Source organism: Prionailurus bengalensis, chromosome B3 (genome assembly GCF_016509475.1).
Source record: "Prionailurus bengalensis isolate Pbe53 chromosome B3, Fcat_Pben_1.1_paternal_pri, whole genome shotgun sequence".
Lineage (NCBI taxonomy): Eukaryota > Metazoa > Chordata > Mammalia > Carnivora > Felidae > Prionailurus > Prionailurus bengalensis.
In genome coordinates this window covers 45,494,000-45,513,080 of record NC_057355.1, presented here as the reverse complement: position 1 = coordinate 45,513,080, position 19,081 = coordinate 45,494,000, and the positions used below count along the sequence as shown (strand labels likewise).

Here is a 19,081-nt window from a genome sequence, read left to right as displayed (position 1 = left end):
TCCTTCAGTGGTTAATGCCTGGGGAGGAAGAGGAGGAGGCCCTAGGTTCCCTGCTCTGTTCTTTCCTGGCCATGTATGGTTGGGCCACTTGCTGAACATTTCTGTTTCCTTTGGTTAAATGGCGATAAGCGCAGCCCCTTCACCGACTCTGAGGATGAATTCAACTAATGCACATAAATGTGCTCCAGGAGTGCCTGATATGGGTAAACACTTGGTGAGAATGAGCAGCTATTCTTTATGAGGTCGCTGGCCCAACAAGGTAAGGCCAGCCTGCTAAGATCGTATTGTTAGCGGAGAAGCCAGGATTCAAATAAGGGTTTTTCTGACCTCGGTGCCCATGCTTTACACGCTAGAGAATTTTGTCCGCGGTTGCACGAAGCAGAAGGAGGGAAGTACAGGCAGTAGGGGAAAGGAAAATGAGCAGCGAGAATGGGGAGTTAAGGAAAAGGAAAGGGCCAAGGAAATTGCAGGGAGAGCCCTGAGGGGTAAAAAAGGAAAAGAAAGTGGAGAAAGCCCAGGCAGAGCGGGGCCAGGAGAAGAGTGGGAATAGTAAGGAGGGAAGAAGCTCCTCCCCCAGGCCCCGCCCTTCCGGGCTGAGTTCTGGTCCAAGGGACCTCTCCCTTCTCTAAACCCTCCACCCCTCTGTAGCTTGCCTTTCCCAGTCCCAGCCCTGGCGCAGCCGCGCTGCCCGTCCCCACACTGCCCCAGGACAAAGTCTCAGGCCCTGAGGTGGGTTAGAGCTCTCCTCCCTCCTACCCGTCTTTCTAGACACACCTTCCGCTGTTCTCTGCTCTCTATCCTTTCCCTGTATTTTTAACTATAAGAAAATAGGCTTTCCCCCCTACCACCAGATTACAACCCCTTTATTCATACATGCTTTGCCTATTTTTAAAAAAAATTCTGACACGCTGCACTTCAGTGCTGTATTTTAATAGGAAACTGAAAAACTAAATATTTTTATGATTAGAATTTAATTTTTCAGTAAAACCTGTCATTTTAACTTATAAAAATCATATATCATTTTACATTAAGTGATACTGTAGGTATTTCTACCCAATAAGAATCCTTGTAATCCCAAATAATTATTTTGGTTTAGATAATAGCGTTTCCCTTTACTCTTGTGTGAACAACCAAATGGTATAGGTATACTGCATATTTGGAGCGTTGCGATTTTACTTTCACTTTTTCTTTTTTTTTTTTCTTGTTTTATTATTATTTTATTTTTAGAGAAAGAGTGTGAGTTGGGGGAGAGGGGCAGAGGGAGGAGGAGAGAGAGAGAGAATCTAAAGCAGGCTCCATGCTCAGCATGGAGCCTGATGTGGGGCTGGATTCCATGACCCTGGGACGACGATCTGAGCAGAAATCAAGAGTCAGGGGGCGCCTGGGTGGCTCAATCGGTTAAGCGGCTGACTTCAGCTCAGGTCGTGATCTCACAGTCTGTGGGTTCGAGCCCCGCATCGGGCTCTGTGCTGATGGCTCAGAGCCCGGAGCCTGCTTCGGATTCTGTGTCTCCCTCTCTCTCTGCCCCTCCCCTGCTCACACTCTGTCTCTCGAAAAATGAATAAACATTAAAAAAATTAAAAAAAAAAGAAATCAAGAGTCAGATGCTCAACCGACTGAGCCCCTCAGGTGCCCCTGATTTTATGTTTTCTTATTTCTTTCACTTCTTTTTCTCTCTTGTTTATCTACCTACCCCTTCCCCTAATTTCCCCAAGTTTTTTAAACTCATACTGGAGATTAATATTATTACAGCAAAACACAGCACAGTCAGAGCAGTATACAACCCGGATCTGCCCAATAATGTTGTAGACCCACTTGTGGTGCTGGAGTTCAGATTTATAAATGTGCAGAAACTGATGACCACAGGCACATAAGCCAGGATTGACAATGGGAAGATCTGGGAATGATCTTTGGGAAGTTATTTAACCCTGTGACTTCCTTAATTTTAATCTTTATTCATTTGCAATATAGATCCCATTGTTCTGGCAAAGGATCGTGATACTAACCAACCAAGAAAACTAACATAAACCAATTCCTACCATATGCCATGCAGAGGGCACCAGTTCTGAACGGACCTCAGTGTGTGTTGTGAATTCATGCCATGTGACATTTCCCGTTGTAGAGAGTGCATAGTGCTTGGTAATAGGTTTATTCTGAAAAGCAATCTTAGACAATGAGTGGTGGATAGACTCTTTTTTTCAGAAATGTGGCTGGGTTTCTGTGGCTCAGGCAGGATAATTCCAGAGGGATGAAATGACCTTCAGAAAAGGAGATTCCAAAAGTCTCCATTTATTTGCAAATAATTATATGAAGTGGCTGTTTGGGATGCAGTCTCAGGAAAGAACTATGCTTTTTAACTAAAACATTCTCTAATGCCTTCATTGCTACAGTTTCTGACACTGGAATGCAAGTCATGCTCCCATTAACAGGCACGTACGGAATCTTCTAGGTCAGCTCTATGTCTATTATGATTTGAAATATGCCTGTAAGGAGCATGTAGCTTAAGGGAGATGAAATATTACATGGCTAAAAATAATAGGGTGTAATAAGTAGTATAAGACATACAGAATAAGTGCTGAAGAAATACAAACAAGGGAGCCATTTTATTGAATTGAGGGGCAGGCAGGTGAGGCCTAAAGGATGAATAGGAGTTTTCTAGGCAGGCAGGGATGAGAAGGGTGTTTGTGATATAGAGCTCATGGACAAAGGTATGAAGGCAGAAGAGTGCATGACATATTCACGGACCGTGGTGGGTGGTGTGGCATTGGGGGGGGGGGCTGGCATTGGCTGGAGTGGCCCCATATGGAGCTGGGAGAGGGGCCTATGCCAGAGTGTTCCAAGAGCGTAGAAAGTACAGGTGGTGTTGGAGTATTGAGGGAAGGTGTGGAACAGTCTCTCTGTTCTCCACGTTGGGAAATCCTACTCATTTTCCTTAGTTCCTCCCTGACCTGCTGCTACCCAGGAAACAGTAAGGCATCTTCTTTTTTCCTCCCTATGTGTTTTTCGTTCATAGCCATTTATCCCATTGTTTCTCTGTAGGCTGTGAAACCCTTGAGGGGGAGGGTATTTTTGGTCTTACACATTTAGGTTACTCAGCTGCAAAACAGAAGCCAAATAAATGTTTCGTAGGTTAGGCTATTCTATAGATTAATATCTCAACTAAGGTATATTACAACTTTTAAATGGTAAAGATTCTATGATTCTAAATACTAACATCTTCCACACTGGCCTGATTTCATGTAATCTAAACGACAGATTATTATCTTGAGAACTGAAGAAGTCCTTTGGCATCATAACTTGTTTGGCATGAATCACTTTTTTCTTAAATGTAATTTCTTTAAATTCAAAGTTCTTTGTCTAGGAAAATGAAATGTTCGCATTTTGAAACTCTAAAAATAACACACTGGGGAGATGATGCCAAAACAGTGGTTTCAATCACAAATGCTCTCTGAATCCAGCATCTAAATGAGAACTAATTACTGAATCAGATCATGGTTACTAGGCATTCATTGTGTTAAGGCAATTAACAGCAGTATTGAGAAACTCAAGTAAGAAAATATTTTAAAAACTCTCCAGTTTTGTTCAAATTTCTAGTGTGCTGGGATGATCAACTGTTCCTTATATGCAAGGAATAATATGAATGATGATATCTTATTGTACAGTTTTAATAAATATCAATCTTATTCTCTTAGTGGATAGATAGGTTCCCCAAGTCAGATCTGATTGATGTATTGTTTAAGATTGATTTAGAAATAAGTGCTTTTAATCTGCTATGGAGTTTACTAAATTTGCTGAGTTCACATTCACTAAGGTAGTTTCCTACCTTACATGATTGAAAAAGCCTGTTAAAGAAACTATCTTGTTTCCCTAAAAGGGGTTTCTCAAGCTTGACATGCAGGTACGGGATGAGGAAACTTCAGGAAAACCCACTTAGCAGTCTTTGTTGATCTGTCTAGCAAAGCTTCGTAGTATTAATTTTGATTTTGCTTGATTCTTTTCTCCTTATTTAGAAGCATTTGCTGTTTATTCCGTATGTAAGATAGAAGACATTTAATAATACAACTGATTGGTGTGTTGGCATAATTTACGATCCACTTAGTAAGTTAATAATAAGCTTTAGACGTCATTTAAATTCCAGATATAAACTGTTAAATAATTTAATGCTTATTTTTTTCAACAGATGTGAATTATTAAAAAGAAAATGGCCCGATGGTGCCCTGTATTTCCTTCTCTCGTCACCGAGGAAAGGTATAATATATGGAAAATATGCATCTAAGGTATACTTTTCCTTTCCACCAATCCCATGAGGGCTGCTAGTGGGTGTGATGGTTATTATAAATGAAGGCTTGCGGCTGTTACATTACCCAAGGATGATTTTGTTCAAGGGCAATAGAAGTACAGTTGTGTTCCCTCTCCAGCTTCCATTGTGTAGAATGCTGTTGGCTGCTCAGCGATAGTGAGACGTGAAGACCTCATAATAGCCCTGCAGTACAGCTGTACTTCTGGTCACTGGTAAAACGCAACTGTGGAGGCCTGGAGACTAGTGTCCCACTAACCCTTTTATTTTTATTTATTTTTTATTTTATTTAATTAATTTTTTTTTTATTAAAAAAAATTTTTTTTCAACGTTTATTTATTTTTGGGACAGAGAGAGACAGAGCATGAACAGGGGAGGGGCAGAGAGAGAGGGAGACACAGAATCGGAAACAGGCTCCAGGCTCTGAGCCATCAGCCCAGAGCCTGACGCGGGGCTCGAACTCACAGACGGCGAGATCGTGACCTGGCTGAAGTCGGACGCTTAACCGACTGCGCCACCCAGGCGCCCCAACCACTAACCCTTTTAAATCAGAAGTTGCAGATTGGGGGTCCATAGACCAGAACTGGCTCATGGAAGCGCATTGTTTGGCCTGCATTATCTTAAAATACTTTTTAAATGACTTGTTAACATTTAAAAGTCAGGTGATTTCACATACAAGTCTGAATTTCCTGGCTATTCTTAAAATATGAGATGATCTGGAAAAATAGACCCACATCCCCAGATGGTTACTCATGGATGGGGCAGAACTGGGGCTGCCTTTAGTGGAGGAATGCCCTTTCCAGGTCTCTGCAGTCCCCTCCCGATCATATGTGATATGCATCATTCATTTATGTTACCTGCTTAACCCTTGTAGGCCTTTGAGTTTGTTAGTATGTTAGAAAACTGCTGTAGGGGAATGGAGGAGGAGGGCATGTCAGGAGACTTGACTTCGATGATACAGCTTAGTCTTGATAACACAGCTTCAACTGGGGAGACATCTGTGTGCCCAATTCCACCAGCCTCTTGATTTTGGCGGTCATGGAACCTACTACCAACACACTGAAGTGTCTGCGTATGATTGTTTAAAGTTTCCTGGCTCACAAGGAAAACTCTTTGGTGCAGAAACCCTCCCTCAAACCCTGTTTAGCTTGTAGGGATAAATAATTGGCATTTCCTTCTCTGGAAAGTCTTGACTCTGGCTTTGAAAATTACTTTTTCCCAATTAACAACCCTAGTAATGTGGCTCCCTTGCACAGGCGAGTTAGAACCATGCCCCGACACAGCCAGTCCCTGACCATGGCACCCTACTCATCTGTAAGCCTAGTGGAACAACTGGAAGATAGAATCCTCTGCCACGAGAAAACAACCGCTGCCCTTGTGGAGCACGCCTTCCGGATTAAAGACGACATTGTCAGCAGTTTGCAGAAAATGCAAAACAAAGGGGGAGGTGACCGCCTGGCCAGGCTTTTCTTGGAGGAGCACATCAGAAACATCACTGCCATAGTGAAGCAACTCAATCGGGATATTGAGGTGAGTAAGGTGTGTGCAAGTCAGCGTGGCCGCGATCCTTCCCACAGACCTGCAGGGGCTCAGCAGGCGGAATTCTTGCCTGCCAGGCAGTAATGCATTCAGACCAAAGCTTTCGGGCTGTGTATTCTAGCTTTCGCCAAGGAAACCCGCTTGAGCAAATAGCCTAATTAAATTTATTTCAGTATTTGATAGCAGTTACTGTCAGTGTCATTTATGTTTAATCTAAATTTACCTTGCTGACTATGAAATCTCTTCGTTTTGTTCGGCTCTCAATGAAGAGGCAGAAGAACTAGTCAAATAGTTTCCCTGTAAAACCCTTCATATTGTCAAAGACAGCTATTAAGTCAATTACTAGGCCAGCCTTTGCTGCTTCAGATTAAATGTTTCTAGGTCGTAATGATTACATATAATTCAGTTTATTATTCAAACAATTTATGCATTTGGATTGCTTCTCAGACTTCCCTTTTATTGCTTTATTTTTTTCTTTGAAATGAGCCCAATGAAAGGCCAGTAGTGGCTAAATTTTTAAAATTTGTAAATGTACTGCTATTTATTGAATAATCACAGGCAGCACACAATTTAGTTCAGAAGCTTAAGATTGTTTGGGGCCTGAGTTTTCACATTGAACAGTGTTGATATCCTTCACATTAATTTTTAAATATATAAATAAAAGATATGTGGATAGATTAAGGAAAACCTTTGCTTCAAGTCATAGAGATTGTACCTGACTTATGCTTCCTGAAATTAAGCCTTATTTTTTTCCATGTCAGATTTGTGTTTATTTACTTTTTAATATTTTATTGATGTATAATTTATAAGGCACAAAAATCCACCCAGTATGAGTGTACAATTCAGTATTTTTAGGAAATTTATACCGTTGTGCAACCATCAACCCAACTCAGTTGTAGAACATTTCCATCACCCTGAAAATTTCTTTTAAAAAAAATTTTTTTAATGTTTATTTATTTTTAAGAGAGATACAGAGAGACTGAGTGCAAGCGAGGGAGGGGCGGAGAGAGAGGGAGACACACAATCCGAAGCAGGCTCCAGGCTCCGAGCTGTCAGTATAGAGCCCAACGCGAGGCTCGAACTCACGAACCGAACCATGAGATCATGACCTGAGGCGAAGTCAGACGCTCAACCAAATGAGCCACCCAGGCGCTCCACCCTGAAAATTTTTATAGGTCTCTTTGCCGTCAATCCCTACTTGTACCCCAGGCCTGGGCAATCACTAAACTGTTTTCAGTCTCTATAAACGTGTCTCTTCTGGAAATTCCATATAAATGGAGTCTTAGGATATGAAGTCTTTTGCAACTGGCTTTTTTCAGTTAGCATAATCTTTCTGAGGTTCAGTCACGTTCTAGCATGTATCAGTGCAGGCATACATCAGAGATCTGGCAGGTGCGTTTCCAGATCACCGCAATAAAACGAATATAGCAATAAAGCAAGTCAAATGAATGTTTTGGTTTCCTAGTGCATATAAACGTTATGTTTACACTATCCTGTAATCTATTAAGTGTACAGTAGCATTATGCCAAGAAAATGTACATACCTTAATTTAAAAATGCTTTATTGTGGGGTGCCTGGGTGGCCCAGTCGGTTAAGCATCCGACTTCAGCTTGGGTCGTGATCTCACAGTTCATGAGTTCGAACCCCGCATCAGGTTCTGTGCTGATAGCTCAGAGCCAGGAGCCTGCTTCGGATTCTGTGTCTCCCTCTCTCTCTGCCCCTCCCCCACTCGTGTTCTGCCTCTCCCTCTCTCAAAAATAAATAAACATTAAAAAAACATTAAAAATATTTTACTGCTAAAAAATGCCGACCGTCATCTGAGCTTCCCATGAGTCGTAATCGTTCTGCCTCAGTGTTGATGGCTGCTGATTGATCAGGGTGGTGGTGGCTACAGTTGGGGTGCCTACAGCAATTTCTTAAAACAAGACAGTAATGAAGTTTGCTGCATTAATTGGCTCTTGTTTCATCAACAGTTTCTCTGTAGCATATGATGGTGTTTGATCCTCTTTTCCCCACAGTAGAACTTCTTTCAAAACTTTTATCAACTAGGTTTACGTAATATTCTAAATTTTTGTTGTCATTTTAACAGTCTTCTTAGCATCTTCACCAGGAGTAGATTCCATCTCAAGAAAAGACTTTCTTTGCTCACTCATAAGAAGGAGCTCTTCATCTGTTGAAGTTTTATCGCGAGATTGCAACAATTCAGTCCCATCTTCAGGCTCCACTTCTAATTCAAGTTCTCTTGCTATTTCCATATCTGTAGTTACCTTCTCCAATGAAGTCTTGAACCCCTCAAAGTCATCCGCAAGGGTTAGAATCAACTTCTTCCAAGCTCCTGTTCTTGTTGATATTTTGATCTCTTCCCATGAATCACAAATGCTCTTAACAGCATGTAGAATGGTGAATGCTTTCCAGAGGGATTTCCAGAAGGAATCACTGTCTATGGTAGCTCTAGCCTTATGAAATGTATTTCTTAAATGATGGAAGTACTCCTTGATCCTTTGGCTGCAGAATGGATGTTGTATGAGCAGGCATGAAAACAACATAAATCTCATTGTACATCTCCATCAGAGCTCTTGGATGACCAGATACACTGTCAATGAGCAGTAATATTTTGAGAGGAATCTTTTTTTTCTCAACAACAGATCTCAACAATGGTCTCAAAATATTCAATAAACCATGTTGTGAACAGATGTGCTGTCATCCAGGCTTTGTTGTTCCATTTATAGAGCACAGACAGAGTAGACTTATCATAATTCTTAAGGGCCCGACGATTTTCATAATGGTAAATGAGCATTGGCTTTGACTGAAAGTCACCAGCTACATTATTAGCCCCTAACAGGGGGTGAAGCCTTGAAGCCAGGCACTGACTTCTCCTCTCCAACTATGAAAATTTTAGATGGCATCCTCTTTCAATATAAGGCTGTTTCATGTACATTGAAAATCTGTTGTTCAGTATAGTCACCTTCATTCATTATCTTAGCTAGACCTTCTGGATAACCTGCTACAGCTTCTACATCAGTACTTGCTGCTTCACCTTGCACGTCTACGTTATGGAGACGGCTTCCTTCCTTAAACCTCATACACCAATCTCTGCTATCTTCAGACTTTTCTTCTGCAGCTTCCTCACCTCTCAGCCTTCACACAATTGGAGAGAGTTAGAGCCTTGCTCTGGGTTAGACTTTGGCTTAAGGGAATGCTGTGACTGGTTTGATCTTCTGTCCAGATGACTCACACTTTCTCCATATCAGTAACAAGGCCCTTTGGCTTTCTTATCATTTGAGTGTTCATCGGAGTAGCACTTATAATTTCCTTCAAAAATTTCTCCTTTGCGTTCACAACTTGGCTAACCATTTGACACAAGAGGCCTAGCTTTTGGCCTGTCTTGACTTTCGACATGCCTTCCTCACCAAGTTTCTTCATTTCTCCTTTTGATTTAATGTGAGAGACATGCGAGTCTTCCTTTCACTTGAACACTTAGCGGCCATTGCAGGCTTATTCGTTGGTCTAATTTCAGTACTGTTGTGGCTCAAAGAATTGGGGGGCCCAAAGAGAGGGAGAGAGATGGAGGAATGGCTGGTTGGTGGAGCGGTCAGAACACACACACATTTATCCGTTAAATTCACTGTCTTATATGGGTGCATTTTGTGGCATGCCACAACAATTACTGTAGTAACGTCGAAGGTCGCCGATCACAGATCACCATAAAAAGTATAATAATAATGACAAAGTTTGAAATATTGTGAGAATTACCAAAATATGACACAGAAGCATGAAGTGAGCAAATGCTGTTGGAGAAATGGCGCTAGTGGATTTGTTCAACACAGGGTTGCCACAAACCTTCAGTTTGTAGAAAACTGAAGTGTCTGGGAAGCACAATAAAACAAGGTATGCCTGTAGTTCATTTCCTTTTATCTCTGAGTAGTATCCTACTCTATGGATATGCCACATATTGCTTATCCATCCATTAATTGATGGACATTTGGATTGTCTCCAGGTTTTAGCTGCTGTGAACACTTGCTTATATAAGCCTGTGTGGACATGGTTTCATTTCTCTTGGGTAAATTACTAGGAGTAGAACTGCTGACTGAGTCTTACAGTAAGCGTATGTTTAACTTTTTAAAACATAGCCGAATAATTTTCCAAAGTGGCTGTACACATTTTACGATCTCATCAGCAATATATGAGACTTCTCGTTTCTCCAGATCCTTATCAACACTTGGTGTTCTCTCTCTCTTTGATTATAGTCATTATAATGGACGTGTAGCGGTGTCCCACTGTAGTTTTGATTTGCATTTCTTTAATGACTGAGGATGCTGAGCACCTTTTCAGGTGCTTATTGGTCATTTGTATGTCTTCTTTGGTGAAATGTCTCCTCGAGTCTTCTGCCCAGTCTTTAAAATTAATTTAAAAAAAAATTTTTTTAACGTTTATTTTTATTTTTGAGACAGAGAGAGACAGAGCATGAACAGGGGAGGGGCAGAGAGAGAGGGAGACACAGAATTAGATACAGGCTCCAGGCTCTGAGCTGTCAGCACAGAGCCCGACGCGGGGCTCGAACTCACGGACCGTGAGATCATGACCTGAGCCGAAGTTGGACACTTAACCGACCAAGGCACCCAGGCGCCCCTAAAGTTAATTTTTTTTTTTCAACGTTTATTTATTTTTGGGACAGAGAGAGACAGAGCATGAACGGGGGAGGGGCAGAGAGAGAGGGAGACACAGAATCGGAAACAGGCTCCAGGCTCTGAGCCATCAGCCCAGAGCCTGACGCGGGGCTCGAACTCACGGACCGCGAGATCGTGACCTGGTTGAAGTCGGACGCTTAACCGACTGCGCCACCCAGGCGCCCCTAAAGTTAATTTTTTGATTGTGGTAAGATATTTACCATCTTAGCCGTTAAGCATGCAATTCGGTGACATTAAGTACGTTCACTGTCTTGTATGCAATGATCGCCACTACCCATTTCCAAACTTTTTAATCATCCCAAACAGAAACATCGTTTCCATGAAACAATAACTCCCAGTTCCACAGCCCTCTCGGCCACTGCTACCCTCTATTTGACTTTCTGTCTCTATGAGTTTGCCTATCCTGGGTACACCATACAAGTGGGATCATACAGTACGTGTCCTTTTGTGTCTGGGTTATGTCACTTAGCTGAATGTTGTAGCAAATATTAGAAGCTATTTTTAAGTTGGGTTATTTGTCTAATTCCTGAGTTGTAAAAAGTCTTAAGTTAGTCTAGCTTCAAGTCCCTTATCATACATGTGATTTGCAGAAATTGTCTCCCGTTCTCTGGCTTACGTTTTCATTTTCCTAATGGTGTCTTTTGAAGTGCAGCATCTTAAAAATTTTAATGAAGTCAGCTTACCAGTTTTTTCTTTTATGGCTTGTAATTTTAGTGTTGTGTCTTAAGAACTGTCTTGCTTAACCCATGGTCACAAAGATTTTCTCCTATGTTTTCTTCTAAAGTTTTAGTTTTAATTCTTAACATTTAGGTCTGTGATCCATTTTGAGTTCATGTTTATGTAAAAAGTGAAATAAAGGTCTGAGTTAATTTTTTTCCCCATTTGGATGCTCAAGAAAAATTTTCCCATTTGTCCCTTTGTTGAAAATCAATTGATCATAAAACAAGTGTTTTTTCCTGGATTCTGTTGATCTCTATGTTTTTTGTATACTAATACCACATTGCCCTAATTAATTTCTGGCTTTAGAATACATATTGAAATTAGATACTGGGGCACCTGAGTGGCTCAGTTGGTTAAGCATCTGACTCTGGATTTTGGCTCAGGTCATGATCTCATAGTTTGTGAGATCAAGCCCCATGTGGGGCTCTGCTCTGACAGCACAGAGCCTACTTGGGAGTCTATCTCTCTCTCTCTCTCTCTCTCTCTCTCTGTCTCTCTCTCTGTCTGTCTCAAAAATAAATAAACATTTAAAAATATTTTTAAAATTTAAATATTTTAAAAAGTAGAAATCAGACACTATAAGTCCTCCAACTTTGTTTTCCTTTCCAAATCGTTTTGGCTTTTCTAGGTCCTTTGTGTTTTCATGTAAGTTTTAGGATCAGCTTGCTGTTTCTATAGAAAAGCCTACTGAGATTTTTTTGGTAATTGCATAATTATTTTAATTATTATATAATTATGAAAAATTTTAAATATGAAAGAGTTCTGTGTTACAAACTGATAAAAGTAAATCTCTAGGGGCACCTGGGTGGCTCAGCTCGTTGAGCATCCAACTCTTGATTTAGGCTCAGGTCATGATCCTAGAGTTGTGGGATCAAGCCCTATGTTGGGCTCTGTGTTGAGCGTGCAGCCTGCTTGGGGTTCGCTCTCACTCTCCTTCTCTCTCTCTCTCTCTCTCTCTCTCTCTCTCTCTCCCCCTCCCCCATCCCTCTCTCCTGTTTGTGCTCTCTAAAATAAAACCAATAAAATAAAATAAAATAAAATAAAATAAAATGTAAATGTCTGTCTTAGTTGCAAGCCTACTGAGACTTTGACAGAAGTTGCTTCGAACATACAGATCAATTTTGGGAGAATTGCCATCTTCACCATATTGAGTAATTCATTAATCATTTGAGAGAACCAACTCTTGGTTTTATTCATTTTTTTCTCTTCCTTTTCTGTTTTCTATTTAATTGATTTCAACTCTGTGTGATTTCCTTTTTTCCTGATTGCTTTTATTAGGTTTGCTTACCATTTTCTAGTTTCTTAAGGTAGAAACTTTGGTAATTGGTTTGAGATCTTTAGTCTTTTCTGATAATGGTGTTTAAAGTTATCCAGTGTCCTCCAGCTGCTTTAGCTGCTTCCCATGAATTTTGGTATGTTGTGTTTTTGTTTTCCTTCAGTTGAAAATTATTTTACTTTTAAGATTTTACTTTTAAGTAATCCCCACACCCAACATGGGGTTTGAACTCACAACCTCAGGACCCAGAGTCACGTGCTTTAACTGACTGAGCCAGCCAGGCACCCCCAGTTGAAAATACTTAAAATTTTCACTTTATTTTTGTAACTTTATTTTTGGCTCATGTGTTATTTAGCAGTGTGTTGTTCAATTTCCAAATGTTTGGGGTTTCCCAAAATTTATTTCATGTGGTGGAGCTCTTATTTAATTCCATGTGGGCAGAGAACATACTTTTTCTATCTTTGATCACTTCACATTTATTGAGACTCTTGTTCTATCAGTTATTTAAGTCTCCAACTCTTGTTGTTGAAAAATCTTTTTCTCCTTTCAACTCTGTTAGTTTTCGCTTCAAGTGTTTTGGGGTTCTGTTTGCTCGGTACATATGCATTTATAATGATACATTGACCTTTTTATCTTTATAAAATGTTTCTCTCAACTTAACAGAAACCCATGGGGGAGGGGAAGGGGAAAAAAAAAAAGAGGTTAGAGTGGGAGAGAGCCAAAGCATAAGAGACTCTTAAAAACTGAGAACAAACTGAGGGTTGATGGGGAGTGGGAGGGAGGGGAGGGTGGGTGATGGGTAGTGAGGAGGGCACCTTTTGGGATGAGCACTGGGTGTTGTATGGAAACCAATTTGACAATAAACTTCATATATTGAAAAATAAATTTTAAAAAAATGTTTCTCTCTCTCTCTAGTAGTATTTCTCATCTTGAAGTCTGTTTTGTCTGATATTAATATAACTATCTCAAGTTATATTGAACTCAAGTTATATATGAACTATCTTTCATGGCTACTGTGTACATATTTAATTTCGTTTTGTGATAATTCTCTCTTAGCTTATACCCAAGTAAGGTCCTGGTGTACCACATGGAAACCAACCTTCACTGTTCATTGAGATTCTCACATACCTTTACTAAGGACAGGAATTCACTCAAAACTGTACCCTAATCAAAGTATATTTGTTTTCAGGGTTCTAAAATATCTATTCTTCTTATGATGTTTAAAGAAAAGGATTATGTATTTGTTATTCAGGGGATGTAGTGGATCTTTGCCGTTTTGGTGCGTGACGTCATCCACTCCAATTTCTTCTGGTATACAGAAACTTGATTTCTTTTCGGTGTTTACCTTTCTTCCATCGGACACAGACTGGATGGCTGTTCATCAGTTGCCTTATCACCTTTTTTTGCTAAAGAGCATTGGAACCAGTAACTCAGGCCACAGAATTGAGTCTCTCACTCCCTGGAGCTTGAAACCTGAGCAGGGTGATTCAGAGTGGAAATGACTGGAGCGTCTTCCCCACAGCAGCTGTGTCTGCAGGATACTGGCCAGTGTTCCTGCTGCATGGACCCTAGGAAACACCTTTTATGTCCCCTTCAGTCTAGGTCCCCAGCTGCCCTTTTGGTTGTCCTCTGTCCTCAGATCTCTCCTCTGATCCTTCCAGTAAATTCCATTTTTCCCCTAAGTTAACCCAGAGGCAAGTTTCCATTGCCTGCAACCAAAGAACTCAAATGACATCAGAAGGGCATGGGAAGTTTAAAAGATCCAAAGATGAATTTACATGTTTTTGGAAGGTGGTGTTTTTACTTAGAATGATCTTTCCAGTTTCATATTTGTGAGCTAAAGCAGTTTTATTCAACCCAGAAGCTGAATAACTTGCCAACCCCAAGTTGGTACCTTTACTAAATTGAAGAATCCCAACTTAAAGATTTCAATTTTGAAAAGGGGTAGACGTCCATTAGGGGACTGATATCCCTGCTGTACCCAAATCTAGAGAGGGAGATAGATAAAATCAAAGTAATTGGGGATAAATGATTCTTGCTGTTCCATCCCTTAACCAGTGGCAAAGAAGTATTTCATAAAAGAATACAAACACCCCTGTGTTTCATGTTAGAAAATATTATGACCTCTCCGTGCCTTTCCATGCCCAGCATGTCCCTGGAGGTACTCAGCTAGGTTCCCTTTGCCTGTGTGGGTACTGGACAGACTGGAGCCTGGAGCCAACCTACTCTGGCGGTACTGTTGTCAGGAAAAGCATAGAGTGTAAGTAACTGTGCCCTTAGAAAACCCTGGACTTGGGGCGTCTGCCTGGCACAGTCAGTGGAGCATGTATGTGACTCTTGATCTCGCGGCTGTGAGTTCAAGCTCTATGTTGGGCATAGAGCTTACTTAAAAAAGTAAATAAAATTTAAACATTAAAAAAAAGAAAAGAGGGGCGCCTGGTGGCTCAGTCGGTTAAGCGTCCGACTTCGGCTCAGGTCATGATCTCACAGTCCGTGAGTTCGAGCCCTGCGTCAGGCTCTGTGCTGACAGCTCAGAGCCTGGAGCCTGTTTCCTATTCTGTGTCTCCCTCTCTCTCTGCCCCTCCCCTGTTCATGCTCTGTCTCTCTCTGTCTCAAAAATAAATAAAATCGTTAAAAAAAAATTAAAAAAAAAATAAAATAAAAAAAAGAAAAGAAAACCCTAGACTTAATTTTTGCCGTCATGAAAGCTGATAGTGCTTTAGTTGCAACTATGGGGCCCAGGGAATAATTTCCTCTTTGGTAGCTGCTATGTACTAATCCAATGATGAGAACCACTTTAAAACATATAATTTCCAACCTCAGTTGAGCCCTCAGTCTTATTTAATAGTTTTTTTCTTGATAGGAAGACCTCCGTGCTACCTCCTCCTTTGCCTCTAATTTCCCTTCCCTTAGGTATCCTGAGCACCCAGCACTTACCAGCATTACCACAGCATTTATGGAATAGGACTGGCATTGTTCCTTTACAAGTCTGTTTCCCCAATAGATTGTGAACTCCTCAAAAAGAAAGAAAGCTTGTCCTATTCATCTGTGCATTGTCCAGCACAGCGTGTGGAGCAAAATGCCATGAATGCTTATTAAGTGAACAAATGCCCAATTCATAGTGAAGCCGGTTGCAGATTTGCCGGTAGCATAAAGAGAAGGAGAAGAGACCCTGAGGTCATCTCTACAGACTACAACCTTCTCAGATGAGGGAGCCAAGGCTCAGGAAGTGAGGGGACTTTCAGATTTCAAGGCCAGTAAGTGGCAGCTCTGAGACTAAACTCAGATCGTTAAAATCCAAAAATACGCTCTTTTTCTTTTCTACTTCGCCTCTTGGAAGCTCTTCTAGAACCCTGGCCTTAGGTAGCCAACTCTCAAATATTCAGCCATTCTTTGCTTTCTGAATATTTCTACCCTGTCAGGAAGAATTTCTTCATGAAAGTAGGTAATTCTAGCTTTGGTTCATACTGAGTTCTCTCCTGCCCCATCATTCCTTTGATGCAAGTTCATTAAACTGCTTAATTACAGTTATTAGCAAACATCCCTAGGAATCCAGTCATCATCAGTCATGTAGGATTTTGCTAATTGCTTTTAAGGTGTGTTTTTAAAATGTGATTTTTAACAATTTATAATGCAGTGAATTTTATTTTTTATTTATATATTTTAAACTATTTTATTTATTTCTTTTTAAAAATTTTTTAATGTTTATTTATTCATTTTTGAGAGAGAGAGAGAGAGAGAGAGAGACAGTGCGAGTGGGGGAGGGGCAGAGAGAGAGGGAGACACAGAATCTGAAACAGGCTCCAGGCTCTGAGCTGTCAACACAGAGTGTGACACAGGGCTCAAACCTACGGACCACGTGGCTCATGACCTGAGCCGAAGTTGGACGCTTAACCGACTAAGTCCCCCAGATGCTCAAACTATTTTTTTAAATGTTTATTTATTTACTTAGAGAGAGAGTGAGAGAGACAGAGAGTGAGATTGGGGGAGAGTCAGAGAGAGGGGGAGAGAGATAGAATCCCAAGCAGGCTCCTGCTGTCAGGGCAGAGCCCAATGCAGGGCTGCTCGATCCCACGAACCATGAGATCATGACTCAAGCCAAAATTAAGAGTTGGACGCTCAGTCAGCTGAGCCACCCAAGCTCCCTGCAATGCAATGAATTTTAAAGTAATTTCAATTTTGCTGCTTTTCCATCTGAAACACATTGTATATGATGATTATTCTTGCCTTAACCAGACAGCACTCTTTTCCATTTACATATATTTTTGGATTTGTGGTTTTGCAAATGAAAAGATGATTTCCGTTGTAGAGAGAAAGAACTGAATAAAATCTGATTCTGATAAAAATTTACTTTGCATGTATGAGCATTTACTTTTTATAACTGGTAATAACTATGTATCATTATAAAGTAACAGAAGGAAGTTTAGAAATTTAATAGACTCCAATATAAAACACTAATTACATGGTTTTACATATATTATGAGCCTGAGCGTGTTTACCCAAACACAACTAAAATTAGGATGCTTGATGAGATATCAGAATTGCCACATTGTAGCCAAAATTTGTTAAAGTAAAATCATGGTGTAGATTAAAATTTAAAAAGTACTAAAAAGAAGTCTTTATTTATAAGTACTATAAAATTGGGATGGTGGATATTATGCAAAGACAATATTTGCATATTTAAAGCAAAGAGGTGTGAAGATATTCAAAGTGTATTTAAATGATGTGAAGGATGTATTTTGGTTGTTTTTTTTTAAAGTAGGCTCTGTGCCCAATGTGGGGCTTGAACTCATGACCCCAAGATCAAGAGTCGCATGCTTTACTGACTGAGCCAGCTGGATACCCCTTGTCTGTAGGTTCTTAATGAATTTCTTCAGTGAATTGCCTGGTGTTAAAATTATTTGTATTACTGGTTTACACTTGTTTTTCAGTTCAATAAGTAAAAACTTACTGGGTATTTGTTTTATAAAAATCTGTCCCTGCAGATGATTTTGTGTCACAAAACTAAAGCTGTAGTAAAGTTCTCTCCAGGCTCCCGATAGAGCTAGTCAAATTGAGATATGTTAATACTATATCTTGGCAAATTTGCCTGGTTAAGTCTTTATGATTCTCTGTCATGTGGCTTTGAACACAGTATACAAGAAGAAAAGTGAAATGTATTGTTAAACCTCTAGCCTGTGTGATCCTTAAGAGCTAGAACTAAGTCCTCATTTTTCTATTTTTAGCACCTACCACAGTGTCTGGCACAGAGTAGGAGCTCAAAAAATGTTTCTTTTTAAAATTTTTTTATTTTAGAGAAAGAGGGAGTGTGAGTGGGGGAGAGGGGCAGAGGGAGAGAGAGAGAGAATCTCAGGCAGACTTCATGCTCAGCATGGAGCCCAACACAGGACCTGATCCCACAACCCCGGGATCCTGACCTGAGCTGAAATCAAGAGTTGGACGCTCAACAGGCTGAGCCAGCCAGGTGTCTCTCAAAAAAAGTTTCATATTTAAAGGCTCTGGGGACCTTGACCCTTCCAGAACCCTGTAACTATTGCCCATATTTTATCAGTGGATTCTAATGTCAAAACAGATGACTCTTGTGTGCTGGTACATAGTAGGTGCTTGATAAATGTTGAAGGAAAGAATCTATTGTTTTAATGTTTCCCCACCCATTGTCTCCACTGGCAGTTTGCCTTACGATGTGGAGTATGTTATCAATTATTTATTCCACGGAAACATTCCACAAATAATCATCATCATTATAAATTTAGAAGAGGTAATGTGGTCAGTTATGAATTATACATGTCTGGATTATCTGTACTGTCTTTAAGCTTTTATCAATCCCTGGAGGCCAACTCCTGATAAGAAGTCCATGCCTTTTGTTGGTGGTAAGCTTCCCCTTCTATGACACTTTGATGGCTTGGGAAGTGGTTGAGACCCCCGTGTCCCCTAAGGGCTTTCACTGTGTCTTTGGCCTTTGGGGAGTCAGGCAGTGGGGTCTGCTACCTTGCTGGTTGGAATCTGCAGACCTACTCCTGGTTTCCATGTGCTCAGGCTTTCCATGTGTGTCAGGCTTGGGGTGGCTCTGACCTAGTTAAGTTTTGGGAAACTGTATCAAGCCCTCACCTATTGATTCAATTACACATAATTTGCTAGTTTAAATTTTGCAAGTGGGCTATTGAAGAATTTTGTAAACTCAAGCGATGAGTGCAGAGTTGGGCCTTATCAGCATATCACAGCAGAGGTGAGGACAATCATGTTCATGTATACTTGGATGCACAAATGGGAACTTGGTTCAGTGTGCATCTAGCACTGTCAGCAAAGCGAGTGTAGGCTGCCAGACTTCGTATATACATATCTTTAAAAGTTTATTTATTTATTTTGAGACAGACAGACAGAGAGAATCCCAAGTGGGCTTGGGAATCCCAAGTGTTAATGCAGAGCCTGACACAGGGCTTGAACTCATGAACCGTGAGATCATGACGTGAGCCGATATCAAGAGTTGGCACTCAACCAGCTGAGCCACCCAGATGCTCCAGACTTCATATATTTTACCTAAAAAGGGAATTCCAGCTGAAG

At 40.6% G+C, this 19,081-nt stretch overlaps 1 protein-coding gene across 2 annotated transcripts in view; it reads left to right on the top strand.

Annotated features, from left to right (window-relative positions):
- Nucleotides 1-19,081, top strand: part of FAM81A (family with sequence similarity 81 member A) — a 79,147-nt gene that overhangs the window by 15,011 nt on the left and 45,055 nt on the right. Inside the window, exons 2-3 of one of the 2 annotated variants that reach the window (XM_043555305.1) lie at nucleotides 4,181-4,277; nucleotides 5,554-5,827. In XM_043555305.1, the coding sequence (XP_043411240.1) occupies nucleotides 4,258-4,277; nucleotides 5,554-5,827 (294 nt within the window). In that variant the 5' untranslated portion in view covers nucleotides 4,181-4,257. The remainder of the gene's footprint in view (nucleotides 1-4,180; nucleotides 4,278-5,553; nucleotides 5,828-19,081) is intronic. The other variant, XM_043555304.1, reaches the window with a different exon arrangement.